Source organism: Chaetodon trifascialis, chromosome 11 (genome assembly GCF_039877785.1).
Source record: "Chaetodon trifascialis isolate fChaTrf1 chromosome 11, fChaTrf1.hap1, whole genome shotgun sequence".
Taxonomy (NCBI): Eukaryota; Metazoa; Chordata; class Actinopteri; order Chaetodontiformes; family Chaetodontidae; genus Chaetodon; species Chaetodon trifascialis.
Genome location: NC_092066.1, coordinates 25,859,957 through 25,874,527, shown reverse-complemented (window position 1 = coordinate 25,874,527; position 14,571 = coordinate 25,859,957). Strand labels below are relative to the sequence as shown.

General features: G+C 42.6%; 1 protein-coding gene across 4 annotated transcripts in view; it reads left to right on the top strand.

The window, feature by feature from the left end:
* LOC139338891 (serine-rich adhesin for platelets-like) overlaps nucleotides 1-14,571 on the top strand; it is a 30,267-nt gene that overhangs the window by 12,549 nt on the left and 3,147 nt on the right. For all 4 annotated transcript variants that reach the window (XM_070974230.1, XM_070974229.1, XM_070974228.1 and 1 more), the window contains 7 exons: nucleotides 127-324; nucleotides 1,522-1,680; nucleotides 3,208-3,288; nucleotides 3,556-3,709; nucleotides 9,798-9,842; nucleotides 10,619-11,086; nucleotides 12,458-13,956. In XM_070974230.1, the coding sequence (XP_070830331.1) occupies nucleotides 127-324; nucleotides 1,522-1,680; nucleotides 3,208-3,288; nucleotides 3,556-3,709; nucleotides 9,798-9,842; nucleotides 10,619-11,086; nucleotides 12,458-13,956 (2,604 nt within the window). The remainder of the gene's footprint in view (nucleotides 1-126; nucleotides 325-1,521; nucleotides 1,681-3,207; nucleotides 3,289-3,555; nucleotides 3,710-9,797; nucleotides 9,843-10,618; nucleotides 11,087-12,457; nucleotides 13,957-14,571) is intronic.

The following is a 14,571-nucleotide window of genomic DNA, read 5'->3' as shown; positions in this document are numbered from 1 at the left end:
TGAATTGAATTGAATTCTATCATCTTTTCTATTTGTGTTTTCTTTTTCAAAACAGACAGGTTATTTAGAATTTGCTGTGAACTAATAAATAATAACACTGGGCTGCCTCTCTGTGCTTCTTGCCAGATCCTGTCTCTGCAGGCGGACGAGGTGCAGAGGGAGAGCCAGGTGGAGGAGTATGAGAGGGAACTTGCCAGGGCCAGGTGGAGGCTGAGGAAGCTCAGAGAGGAGGTGAAGCAGGCCAAGAGGAAGGTGGATGAGGCTGGAGAGAGGAACACTCCTTTGCAAGACTCCATCAGACAGTCCTATGAAGAGATCCTGCAGGTACAATAGAATGTGTACATTTACATATATGTGTGTAGTGTACGTGTGTATTTGTTTGTATCTGTGAAGAATAGGCCTCAATAAAACCATCTCTGTGTTCATCACACAACAATGATATACATTATGTATATTTTAAATCATCTAAATGTGTATATTCATTACTTATTTTATAAAATTAGAATGAACCTGAATATAATGTGTTGATGTCTAATGTGTTTGTTTCATTTGCTGATTTACATTAATTGTTAAGTTTTAGCTAATTATTCAGGACTCAAATGTAGAACTCTGACGCGGGGCTCGCTGGATTGTGTATGGAGAATCAGATCAGCAGAGCAGGACAGGCAGTGGCTGAACTCTTCAAGAAGATCATTGGAGATTGACTAGGATCCAGCCATAGCAGACAAATCAGGAAGGCAGGAGACAGTGGACCTGAAATAGGTGAAATAGGATTAGGCAGGTTCAAAGACAATGACTCACAGAACAATCTGGCAAAAAGTGGAGTGATGGATCAGGGTTTATAGACTGCAGGATACAGGTGTAGCTGATGAGTGGATCAGGTCTGCAGGTGAGTTGGCAGGAGGAGGAAACTAGGTCGCCACGCTCTGATTGAAGACACAGACACATACACCAACAGAGAGAGACAAAGAGGACACATGAGGGGGGTGGGGACAGCAGAAACACTGTTGATGAGGAGTCCTGCTTCACCCAAACATGGATTGTAGTAGAAGAAGGATGCTTAAGTCAGAGGATGTCTCCCCTCTCATATATATGTTTACATGGAGTTTTTCAATTTACTAACAATCAGAATGAGAGCTCAGTCCATACCTGTCTGAGAACAACTCTTTTCTGAAAGAAATTCATAATGTTTATACTCAGTTTTGAGTAATTTGCCTAATTAAGATAACTAAATGTTCCACCAGACACATCTTCTGCTCTATAGATCCATCAGTAATATATTTTTTATACTGCCCAACTGTTTGCTGAGAGCATGTCAATGTGGTATTTCACTGGTATAATAAAGGTCCTGATATTTTAATAGGTCATTTATAAAAACTGATTAATGGGGGAAAATATCTCTTTTTTTCATTTTCATACTCAAATATATGTCAATAAAAGGAGAAAGGGTTTTCTTTATTAACTGGTCTTTTAAGAGAAATCAGTCTCATTGATGACGTCTTACTCTTCTCCTCTTCGTAGGAGGAGCACACTCTGTATTCTCTGTCAGGAGGTGCAGTCACTCCAGAAAGCCAGCTGGAGGAGTCAACATCTCCTGCAGATACCACTGAAGATGATCCTCTCCCTATGAGGCCATGGGGGAGAAGCCAGTCACTGCCGACCTATGCTAACCTGATAATGGTAAATCACAGTAATCATGCTGAGTACAACTCAAAGCACGTTTGAGTCTGGAAAAGGCAGTAAACAACACAGTTGGCTGGTTGTGTCATGCTGTGTTGGCCAGTTAAAAGGAAGGTTTTCCTTGCCACTGTCACCAAGTGCTTGATCATTTGGGACTTGTTGGGACTTGTTGGGACCTGCTCTATGTGGAAAGTGATCTGAGACTACTTTTGTTGGGATTTGGCGCGATATAAATAATGTTGAATTGAATTAGTTCCAAGCAGGCACGTCATTAGCAGTTAGATCTTTGGAGAAAATCTGATTATAGTCAAGTGACATCATTTGGGCAATTTCAGTTTGGGCTTAAAGACTGCACATTTACAGCAAACAGGTTGTGCCATAAAATGGGCATGTGGAGTTTGAAAGACACTGGCATTTACTAGACAATGAGGGTCTAATGAATGACCCTCATGATCAAGCTGTGTCATGGGAAGCATAGGATCCCTTGCTTTGAATCTTGATCACATACTAAATGTCAGGAAGTTTTTCCTCGCCACTGTCGCCAAGTGCTTGCTCATGGGGGAATTGTTGGTTTTCTGTAGATAAAAGAGCTTGGTCTGTACCAGCTCTATGTGGAAAGTGTCCTGAGACAACTTCTGTTGTGATTTGGCGCTATACAAATAAAATTGAATTGAATTGAATTGAAATTGAATTGATATCAGACTCTCCTGATTTGATTTAGTCAATATTTCTCTTAATTTGATGGAAGTACAACACTTAACACTTAACATCTGTCAGGACGGTCCTCTGGTTCAGAGACATGTCTTCACATAGTCGTGAGCTGTCCCAGACACTTTTCAAGTGTCCTAGCCAAAGACATGATGTGCCTGTAGTCAGGGCACCTTAGAGACAAGTCTGAAAAGAGAAGTTGCCAAGGAGAGTGCAGCCACAACCAGTAATTACATTATTGATGCCACAGCTATTTAAGCGAGCTTTATGCGGCATGGGTATAACAAGGATATAATGGCTGACATCAGTGAGACTTCTGTAGATTATAGTTTGATTTCTATTTCTTTTCTCTACCACAACCTCTGTCTTTCATTTGATACATACACATGTGTCTGGGATGTAATGCATCACATCTGTTTGCTGTGATCAGTTGCGCATTCTCTCATCAATGTGACAACAGTCTGGGACGAAAAATGCCTTTTGGTCTGAGTAGCTGACATTATCAAAACCTTGTAGACTGTGCTACGCAGTATTTTTTAACCTTTCATATCCCTAAAAAACAAACTGCGATTCCTACATGTTGTGGACAACCTGGAAGATTGGAGACTGATTTACCCGCAGCAGGAAACAGCTGGGGTGTGGCAGGTGTCATTTTTTGCAGAAAATTGTAGTTTTGTCATTAAAAATAGAGCTGTTACTTCTAAGATATATTAGGTGTGAATACCTCAGTTGCAATCCAGTTGCATTGTCTTATCTGTGAATGAAAAATATTAAACATCATGTTACAACTCTCTCTCTGTCTGTGCGCGTGACTACCAGGGGGCCAGTAGCTCGTCTTTCTGCAATAATCTAGCAGATACTCGAGAAGAAGCAGACGACAGTGGAACCAGCTCACCAAAGGTAGCTTCATTACCACAGAACACCTCAGATCATACACAACACCAATTATGTGATACGTAAATAGTGTTGAGGCAATAATTAACGAGTATGGAAAATCTATTTTTTTGTTTCCAGGCTGAAATCATTGAGCTTTTATGATTTTGAGAATTTTTACATTTAGTGAATACTGTTGTTTTGAATATATGATCTCACTATCAACCAGTCCAATGTGGGACTACCAACCAATGGTGGTCACCCATTCAAAGAATGTGTTGTCATGTTTCACAGATGGACAGATCTGACATTGAGGATGACCCAGAAGAGGGGGAGATCAACAATGAAGGGGGGAAAGAAAGAGAGAAAGAGTCCACTATTAACGCAAACCCTCTCAGCCAAATGGACTTCTACCAAGCTGACCCCTTCGCACACTGTCAGAGTGACCGTATGTATCAGACATGGAGCCTTAGCCACCGGCCGGCTAATAATACCTTCACTGACTTGCTTGGTAGCAAAATGTTTTTCAGCACCAATGTCACGGCATACAAACACTGCAAACAGTGTCTGTGAAGATTCTCAAGTCATCCAAGTCACAGTTATCCGAGGATGACTGGGCAGGTGGACTTGGATATTCCAAAGATTAGTGAGGCTATTTGTAGAGAAACTATGTCACGAGTGCCCTGGCTTCCACCGGCACCTGCGGACCAGGTTCTCAGATCCCCCAATCACACAGACAATAGGCAAAGTCAGGTACAAAAATACACTACCGCTCAAAAGTTTGGGATCACTTGCAAATCTCTTTGTTTTCCAAAGAAAAACACATTTTCATGCATTTCACGAACAATTTTTTCCATTTCACAAACATTTTTATCCATTTCACAAACAATTAAAATTAATCAGATGATTTTCAAAGAATGATCTACATTTTTGCATAGAGGCCTACTATCAACCACTGTCAGTCCTCTGCATCAATCTCCTGGTATGGCTGCTAATCCAAGTTAATCATTTTATAAGGCTAATTGATTATTAGAAAACCCTTTTGCAATTGTGTTGCACAGCTGAAAACCGTTGAACTAATAAGGGAGCACAAAAGGGAGCATGGCATTCTTTAGGTTAGTTTATTGTCTGAAGCATCAGCAGTTGTTTGTTTGTTTACAGGCTCGAAATGGCCAGGAAGAAAGAACTTCCTTTAGAGACCCGTCAGTCTATTGTTGTGCTTAGAAAGGACGGCTATTCAATGCGAGAAATTGCAAAAAAAAACTTAAAATCTCTTACCATGCTGTTAACTACTCCCTTCAGAGAGCAGCACAAACTGGGTCTAACAAGGACAGAAAAAGGAGTGGGAGGCCCCGATGCACAACTGTGCAAGAAGACAAATATCTGAGAGTGTGTAGTTTAAGACAAAGACGCCTCACAGGTCGTCAACTGGCAGCTGCACTAAATAGTACCCGTCAAACACCAGTGTCAGTATCAACAGTGAAGCAGCGACTTCAGGATGCTGGACTTCATGGCAGGATTGCCAAGAAAAAGCCATATCTCAGACTGGCCAATAAAAAGAAAAGACTGAGATGGGCAAAAGAGCACAGGCATTGGACACTGGAAGAGTGGAAGAAGGTGTTGTGGACAGATGAGTCCAAGTTTGTGGTCTTTGGATCAAACAGAAGAACATTTGTGAGACGCAGAACAAATGAAAAGATGCAAGAACAGTGCTTAATACCATCGGTCAAGCATGGTGGAGGCAGTGTGATGGTCTGGGGGTGCTTTGGAGGTGGTAAAATAGGAGATTTGTACAGGGTGGAAGGGACCTTGAGGAAGGAAAGCTATCAGAAGATTTTGCAAAGCCATGCCATACCCTGTGGACAGCACTTGATTGGGGCCAATTTCATCCTACAACAGATTAATGACCCAAAACACACCTCCAAAATGTGTCAGCAATATTTAAAGAATAAGCAGTCAGCCAGAATTCTGACGGTAATGGAGTGGCCAGCACAGTCTCCAGATCTGAACCCTATTGAGCTGTTGTGGGAGCAGCTTGACCGTAAGATTCGGATAAAGACCCCATCAAGCCAATCCATCTTGTGGGAGATGCTCCAGGAAGCATGGGGTGAAATCTCATCAGATTACCTTGAAAAATTGACAGCTAGAATGCCTAAGGTCTGCCAGGCTGTAATTGCTGCAAAAGGTGTTTTTTTGATGAAAGCAAAGTCTGAAGTACACGTTCATCATTTCCATTAAAATCATTATTTCTAACTCTGACAATGTCATCATGTCCTGTTCATTTGTTATATTTCCTATTCAGACTAATCTCATGTATGTTTCCATGGAAAACAAGAAAATTTCCAAGTGATCCCAAACTTTTGAGCGGTAGTGTATATACTGCTTTATTTTAATGAAAATTCTGATGCACAATTCAAATTGATCACAAACAGTCCCACTTACACTGTCACGATCTGCTGACCCTCCCAATGGCAAGACAGGTGTAATAAGTAATAGCAATAATACTGTGTCCTAACCCCCTTTTTGTTCTGGTGAAGGGTGCTGGAGAAGTAGCACAGGAAACAGCCACTACAAGAATTTAACCCCAAACGTTTTGCTACACACACTTTGAAAGGTCACTGCACACTGATTGTCAATATTATAAACCCACACAAGGGGGCGAGACACCTCGTTTCACAGCAATCACCAACCCAGTGCAAAAAAAACCTTTTATGGCTCCCACTGGCCACTATAAGGGGGTGTAGACAGATATTAAGGTGGGTGAAATTTAGAGAGAGGTGGCTTTAATTACCCGTGTAACAATTGTCAGTAGCAAGGGGCAGGGCCAATGGCCGCTGACTGTGCAGCGGGATTTAAAGTTAAAAGTCCGCTCTCGGTCGGAAACACACCCGACCGAGAGAATCAAAAAGGATGCTGCCTCTCACCACCCGCAGGATTCCCGAAGGACAGGGCAATGGCACGGCTGTCCGTGGTGGCGTAGGGTCTCCACGCAGCGTGGCGTCCAGCGATGCTCCCCCACAGCGTCCTGAGGCTGGCAGCTGCCAGGAACAGAGAGGGAAAAATCAACACACAATCCGTCACTAACGGGGGTTCACTCTCTCGCAACGCGAGGGTGGCGTTACAACTTTAGTCTAAACGCAAGTTCATAAAAACACAGTCACTTTCTCCCTCCGCTGTATAAAGTCTACTGGTGACAACTATTTCTCATAGTATATTTACCATTAATGAAATTATGCTAACTCTCTCAATGAACCTGAGAAAAAATAAAGTAATCTACTAGATGAATCTTCACAAAAATAGATCCCATCTTCCGCTAGCAAGCATTGATTGTTAGAATTTAGTCACTAGTTGCTAACCTATCCTTACACTGTCAACCTCTGATACAGATGCATGTGGCAAAGCCTGCAATCTCACTAGCTCTTTCAGTTAGTGATATTTGAAAGTACCATTGAAGTAGATCAATTTTTTTCTGACATAATTTGCTCTTCCAACTTGGCTTGATCTATACAATCCTCAAGATGAGGAACTGAAAAAGCATCAACTGGTGCACACCATTATTTTCCCTACAATCAACACAATGGGCTCTATTTTCGATTCCGTCGCTGGCGCGGCGCAGGGTGTGCACCCCGTGCAGTTGTATTTTCGTGCAGTGCAGGCAGGCGCACAGCGCACTTGGTATTTTGGTAAACCGAGGCGCACAGAGGAACGCCAGGATGGGTGCGGTAGAGGGAAGTGTCGGCATAATCAGCCGGCGCATTTGGATTTTCAGTCCATTTCGGTCCACACCGGCGGCGTAAAAGTGCGCTGAAAGCTCGCCACCCCACACCTGGTCAACTCTGTGCGCCAGCGTTGCACCACTGGGCAAGTGGATTTTCATAAACTGGCACAGTCGTGCGCCCACGTCACCTATACCTCACAGTCAGGTTTTTACAGTGTCTGGCATTTCACTGCGATCAATAATTAGCAACAACCACGATTCAATGCAACTATCTGTCAGCGCATACAGTCAGACCTAAATTTATATATTTTGATCAGCATCTCATCTGATCACAAGTGCATTCGGCACGCGTAATGGTCACTCAACCTGACTGAATGTACACAGGTGAAACAGGGATGTCTGGTGATCTGTGACTCAAATTGCCTGGTGACAAACGTGTATGGCTCTTTCCCCGGGTCGGCACATGACTCGTTCATCCTGGCGAATTCTAGCATCCCTACAGTCTTTCAGGGGGACACCCCTCTGGATGGGTGGCTGCTAGGTGATAACGGCTATCCACTGAAAACGTGGTTGATGACGCCATATATCACACCTTCAACAAGACGGCAGCGTGGTTTTAACGGTGTTTTCAGCAGTGCTCGGTCAGTCATCAACAGACACTGCGATCAATAATTAGCAACAACCACGATTCAATGCAACTGTCTGAGTCAGCACATACAGTCAGACCTAAATTTATATATTTTGATCAGTATCTCATCTGACGACATCGCAAGCGTGTTCGGCACGCGTAATGGTCACTCAACCTGACCGAATGTACACAGGTGAAATAGGGATGTCTGGTGATCTGTGACCCAAATCGCCTGGTGACAAACGTGTATGCCAATTTCCCCAGGTCGGCACATGGCTCGTTATCCTGGCGAATTCTAGCATCCCTACAGTCTTTCAGGGGGACACCCCTCTGGATGGGTGGTGAAAACGGCTATCCACTGAAAACGTGGTTGACAACGCCATATATCACACCTTCAACAAGACGGCAGCGTGGTTTTAACGGTGTTTTCAGCAGAGCTCGGTCAGTCATCGAACGCAGGTTCTCAAAATGCATTTTAGATTACTGGACCGGACAGGTGGCTCATTAACATACAGCCCTCACAGTATCGGTGCATTGCGTTTTACACAACATAGCTGTACGACTTGGATGTCACTATGAATTATCAGAGGACACATTAAGGGACTTAAGACGGAGAGAGGCTGAACTGCATGTGCCGTGTCAACTGGGAGTGCAGCAGAGCGCACAGGAGAGGAGGGAGCGCCTCGCTGCCCAGCTTTGTCATTAAGTGAGTGTTTGCGGTTACATCAGTTCAAAAAACATCTGACGATCAATAACTTTCCACACTAAACAGATAGACAGTATTGAAATAAATTTCGTGAGGCCGTAGATATGGCCACTGCTAACCTGGACCTCCCGGACCAGAACGTCAGTCTCCTCCTGGGAGAAATTTGGGCGTCGGACACTTTTCTGCGTGGGCTCAGTCACCCTCGAAACTTGCCATGCGCCTCACCAGCGCCGTTTTTAAAGGTGAGGCGAGGAGCTGGTGTGATTGGTGAAGATTGGACTTGGCTGTGTCAAACCCACTCCATGCCTTCTTCCCTCCCTCCTTCCGAATTGCGCCGCTGGGTGGGACTGAGATGAGAAGGGGGAGTAGATGCGCTGGCAGCGCAGTGCACGAAATACCAAAGTCTGCGCCGCCACGTCCCATCAGCGCAGTGGACCTGACTTTGCACCGCACCTGCACCGCGCCAACGGCGGAATTGAAAATAGAGCCCAATGTTTGTTGTCTGTTTCTTCTGGAGCAGCTAACAGAACAGGTGAATTCCAAGCACTACCAGTAAGTTCAAAAACTCCAGGAACATCCAGAAACAGTGTAGAGATTAATGATATTGTATACATCCTGCCTCTGGCCCTTCTGCAAATGACCAAGGTTTGCTGGCAAATCAGTTTAAGCATGAGTATCATACGAATTATCTGGGGCTGAATGACCTACACCGCTTCAGGCACTGTGCAGCATGTTGCAATACTATGACCTTAATGGATCTTCAGTGCATTTACATCACACAGTTTTTTTTTTTGTTGTTTTTTTTCTGAGTACTTGGTCCATACTTCACCTCGCCAACACACTGTATGAACCTGTAAATTCAGGCCCCAACTGATTCACATGGCCTTAGAGCGAACATCAACACTTGGTCTCCTGGATTGAATATATGCTGCGGTACCTTCTTACTCTATCTCACCTTCACACAAGCCTAGCTCAAAAACAGGAGGCATAATGAAGAATATCTCCTTGGGTTTTTTTTTTGTAGAATCTTCTCCATGAACCACTACAGAGGGCCCCTAACCTCAAGGCCAAATATGAGGCTGAATGGGCTACAACCAAGAGACTCACTTGAGTTTTGATTGGCAAACAATAAGAAAGTGACAGCCTCATCCCATGAGCTTCCACTAACATTCAAATCATTGATTTTAATGCCTTGCTGTAGTGCTCTGTGACCATACATTTTGCAGCATACTGATAAGGTAACTTTGTCAGGTCAATGGACCCAATACAAAACAAATTCATAAAATAACCTGCTGATAAAGTTTGGATGTAACGATTGACCACCTGTCTGACTAGATGTTACGAGGGAGACCTGTGCTGGAGAAAAAGGAGTCCAGCCTCTGGATGTCTTCTGGTCACATCCAGTTTGGTTAACAGATATTAACTTGGACCACTCATTGATTGTATCTAGTGATTTCCCAATTTCTTTCTCACTTGATTTGTAGATGACCTCTTCAATGAAGACCTGTTCCCTAAAACTGACTCATCTGGTGAGCAATGATACATTAATATTGACACTTTTTACGATGTTACAGAAACTGTAAGAGGAGTTTATATACTATATGCACTCACACATACACAATATTCTCAAAAAGACAAAATAAAAAAGAAATATATATATGTCAGTGTGTAGGATTTATGCGGATCTATTGGTGGAAAGTGAGTATAATATTCATCATTACATTTTCATTACTGTATAATCACCTAATACTGTTTTCGGTGAGCTTAGAATCAGCCCTTAAAATCTACATAGGGAGCGGGCCCTCCTCCATGATGCCCACCATGTTGCACTGCAATGTTCTACAGTAGCCCAGAACAAACCAAACACTGCCTTTGCATGGGGCCTTCAGCATTTTTACATTACCTGAAGGGTAATGTAGGTTCTCCTCCACGCTTGGAAAGGGAGCGATGAAGAGAGGGGCCTTCAGTAGTTTACGATCTGCAACCTCACCAATAGATGCCACTAAAACATACACAATGGTCCTTTTAGTAATATTTTGAATGCAGAACTTCCACTTCCAAAGGAATATTATTCATGGTTGTATTATTAGTTGTAATACTTCCTCCGCCACTATATTTAGATACAGGGTTTCTTCTGCTGTCACACAGCTCTTACAAGATCTGTTTTTAAAGTGTTTGTGACATGTTGCCTCATTTCAACTTTTTCTCTTTGTATTAAACATAATAGAAATTATTAAATGAAATTGGGATGGATGTAACTTCTAACTGGCATGTCACAGCTTTTGTTAAATAATCTGTTTGCCAGATGGATTTGCTTCAGATCCTTTCAAAGGCAGTGACCCCTTTGCAGCAGATATTTTGTTCCCCGAGGTCAAGGCCGGCAATCATGAAGGGGCTGAAAATGTTGGCGATGAGGCAGACAACAGTTTGTCCTGTGCTGAAAACAAAGCCTCAACAGGAACTCAGTGCTTTGAGTCTGAATTCCCAGATGAAGACAGCGACATAGAGATAAGCTATAGCCGAGAGGACCTGGACGCCATTGCTGTGGTCGATGATTCTCATGGATTTAAACCCATTCAGAGCTCATCAGAGGAGCTGGGGCCAGAGCCCATTCATAGCTGGAGGTCCCAGGGTCAGTATTCTGTAGAATCAGACCCTAATGGGTATGAACTGGACCTTGGTGCTGTCTCCCCCCCCTCTGATATAGAAGAACACAGTCTGGGATCTCTAGCTGGAGAGATTAACACAGAGGCAATGGAAGGACTACAACAAGGTAATTTATACTCAATTCCATTTCCATATAAACTCTGAATTGGAATCGCAAAGATTTTAAGAAATATACATTTTGTTTTTATGTGGGTGTATACCATGCGGGTACACTTTACTATATAGCCTCTTATCAGCTAGTAGGATGCCCCTGTTGCATTTTTAAAGTTACCAGGTGTAGAATTTGAAATTATCAGATTTTCATACAGTGGCTCCCACAAAAATGTGGCAGGCAATGCATGCCAGTCTCTTAAACCAGCAAACCTTTTATTAGGTATGACAGTTATACCATGCAGAGGTAGAAATGTGTCCACAGGTGGTATTTGAATTGTAAAAAAGATTCCATGCATTGGGGGGGGGGGAGCAGCACAGCTTACTTCCAGTAAATACTGTTTGTTTGTTTGTTTGTTTGTTTGTTTGTTTGTTTTTTGCTTTTGTTTGTTTTTTACTTGGAACGTCTGTTGAAGTCAAGCATATTTAAATCTCTTCTATCATAATGTCAGTCCTAAAATGAGGGATTAAATTGCAGCCTGTTTTGTGGCTGCCGGCTGCAGCACACACTAAAGACTTGAAAAACTTCCAAAATTGTTGTCTCCATTAGTCACCTGGGCACAAAAACATGAGAGAATAAGTGAGTGTAACTGACTGATCACTGAGTGTGATTCTGTCATATTCATCCTGTTTCTCTCCTTTTTCCTCTTGTCTACACACATTAATTAAGTGGAGTCATATCAATAATCACAATTTTTTCTGTCAAGCTGAAACATTTCCAACTTATGCAGACACGTTAGCTTCGGTGTGTGCCACCCAGGTTGAGTTTTTTTCTTCATGTCCATGTAGTTTCATTGACTTCATATGCAATCCTTCCAAAAAATAGCATTGTGTTTAGTCTGACACCACCAAAGATGTGTTGTAGAGCACCTGGTGAAAACAGGTGGCATATCTGCGTATAGGAATAGAGAAAGTTAGTTCCTCAACTAGGGGTTGAAAAACACAAAACATAGATGTGCATTGAATTTATGCTCTGAATACATCAATAAATTGATGTTGATTTTGATGTGAAACACTTTCTTAAATTTGTAAGAAAAATATTTGTTCTATGATTTGTTTAATTTTCTAAAATATACTATATATTATGCAAATACGTATAATATTCTTTGTATTTTAAACATCAGTTTGAGCATCAGTTTGAGCTATTTTTTATCCTTGTTACAAACTGTTAAACTATAGTGTTTCAAATTATTTACTACGCAATATTAAAAGTCATCTCATTTTCACACAAAAAAAAAAAGTTAGATTTTGTTGCTTTTCAGGGTCCTGAAAAGTCTTGCCTCAGGTGGTTTATACTTGATTTGACCCTTTTTTTTTCTTCTCCTAGGTCTGAGTTCTGGTTCAACTCAGGCTGTCCCTGCTCTTGATGAACAAGTCCTTTTGGAACCAGAATGGACAGGCAATGTAGAGCAAATTCTGTCACATGATGTTGTCAGTCGGGGGGCAGAATGGATTAGCAACATCGAAGAGGAACCCGGAAACCCTGCAACTCCTCAGAACTCACTTGACTCACAAAACCTCTTTATCCAGCCAGACTCAGATGAGAACAGAGAGCTGAGCTTTGATTTGAGCTATGAACAAACCAGTCAGTCTTCCTTTGACCCATATGGGTTTAAACTCAGTCCAGAACATTCTAGTCACACTCTCTTAGACCCAGATGAAGCTGAACTGAGCCCAGAGCCTGCTGAAAATGATCTGACCTTTGACCCTGAGCCATCGTCTTCTCAACCAGACCAAGTGGACTTTGATCCCTATGGGTTTGAAATCACTTCCCCGCAGATGGCACGGGACTCTGACCCGTATGGCTTTAAGCTCAGCCCAGAGGAAGTGAACCAGGAGGTCCTGGACCTCTGTGGCCATGATAACCAGGCGGCAATGGACCTTTGCACCTTTGACAACAATGAGCAAATAGAACCCTCTAACTATAGCAACCAAGAAGTACTGGAAACTCATACCCATGAAAACCAAGAAGTGCTTGAACATTGTAGCCACAATAACCAGGAACTACTGGATCTGTGTAACAATGGAAACCAAGAAGTGCTGGAATCTTCTAGTCTTGACAACAGGGAGTTGGTTGGTAGTGAAAACCATGAACTTCTGGATCTCTGCAGTCATGACAACCAGGAGGTGGTGGAACCCTTTCGCAATAACACAACTGAGGAACTACTTCAACCTTGTAACTATGATAACCAAGAAGTGCTGGAACCTTGTAGCCATTCCACTCAGGAACTGCTGGATTTCTCCCGTCCTGAAAATCAGGAAGTGCTGGGTTTAGATAACCAGGACAACCAAGAACTACTCAATATTGGTAGCAAAGAAAATCATCAAGTGCTTGTGACAGGTAGCCACAACAACCAGGAACTCCGTAGCAATGAAGATCGGGAATTGCTGGACTTAAGTCATGACAACCAGGAGGTGCTGGACTTGTTGTGTAAGGAAGGTTTCCCTGAAGCAAACAATAACCAATGCATTGTAGAACCAGAGCTCAATGTCAGTCCCACCAATAACAGCTCAGACAGTGATGTGGCATCAGATGACCTGCTGGGACTTGAACTCAGTAACACCAGTATCTGCACTACAAACAAAACAAATACAAATACTGCTGACACCCTCAGCATGGCTGTCAGTAACATGTCTGCTAACCAGGACTTCGCTTCATCCAACTTATTAGAAGGTGACCTGGGTTCCGTGTTTGGGGTTGGAGGATATATTGGTTGTCCTGATGTAGCTGAAGATCTAGAGCCTCTGGACAGAAGGCAGACAAACCCAGTAACAGAGCCAGTACGACCAGTCAGACCAGTTAGGCCTCCTCGACCCTCACTCAGGGTAAGTCGGAAAACACACACAACTCAATTTTAATCTTCTGGGTATAGGTCTTTATCCACTGAAGTTTTAGTTGATGACAAGTCATTTTGCTCTTATTTTGTCAAAGAATATTTTAGTCTAGTTTTAGTCAATGAAAACTGTTCACATTTTAGTCTTTTTAAGTCTTAAAATTGTGTCATTTCAGTCACACTTATTTCACATGAAATGTTATCATTATCAGATGAAAAAATGATTGAATGATTTAGAATGCAGAATATATCATTGCAAGTGTCTGGTCTAGTGGTTTGATGGTTTCAGTTTAAGGAATACATCCAGATTCATTTTGATGCCAAATCAAATGAAATTAACTTTGATGAAAATGCGAAGGACAAGTAAACACAGCATGTTTATGGACTTAAGACATGCCAAAATACATCAGTTAGTAAGCCTGATGCTCAGGTATTAGGTGTATACTAGGCTGTTGTTTATGATTCCAAGGTGAATGGCTTTTAGCTAGTTAGCTCGCTAGTTTTAGACTGAACCTCCTCCTGCTGCTTTAAATAAACTCGCAATCTTGCTGAAACATCAGCATTTCCCATACAGTTTGCCCTGCCTCACTTGCACGCCAGCACCCTG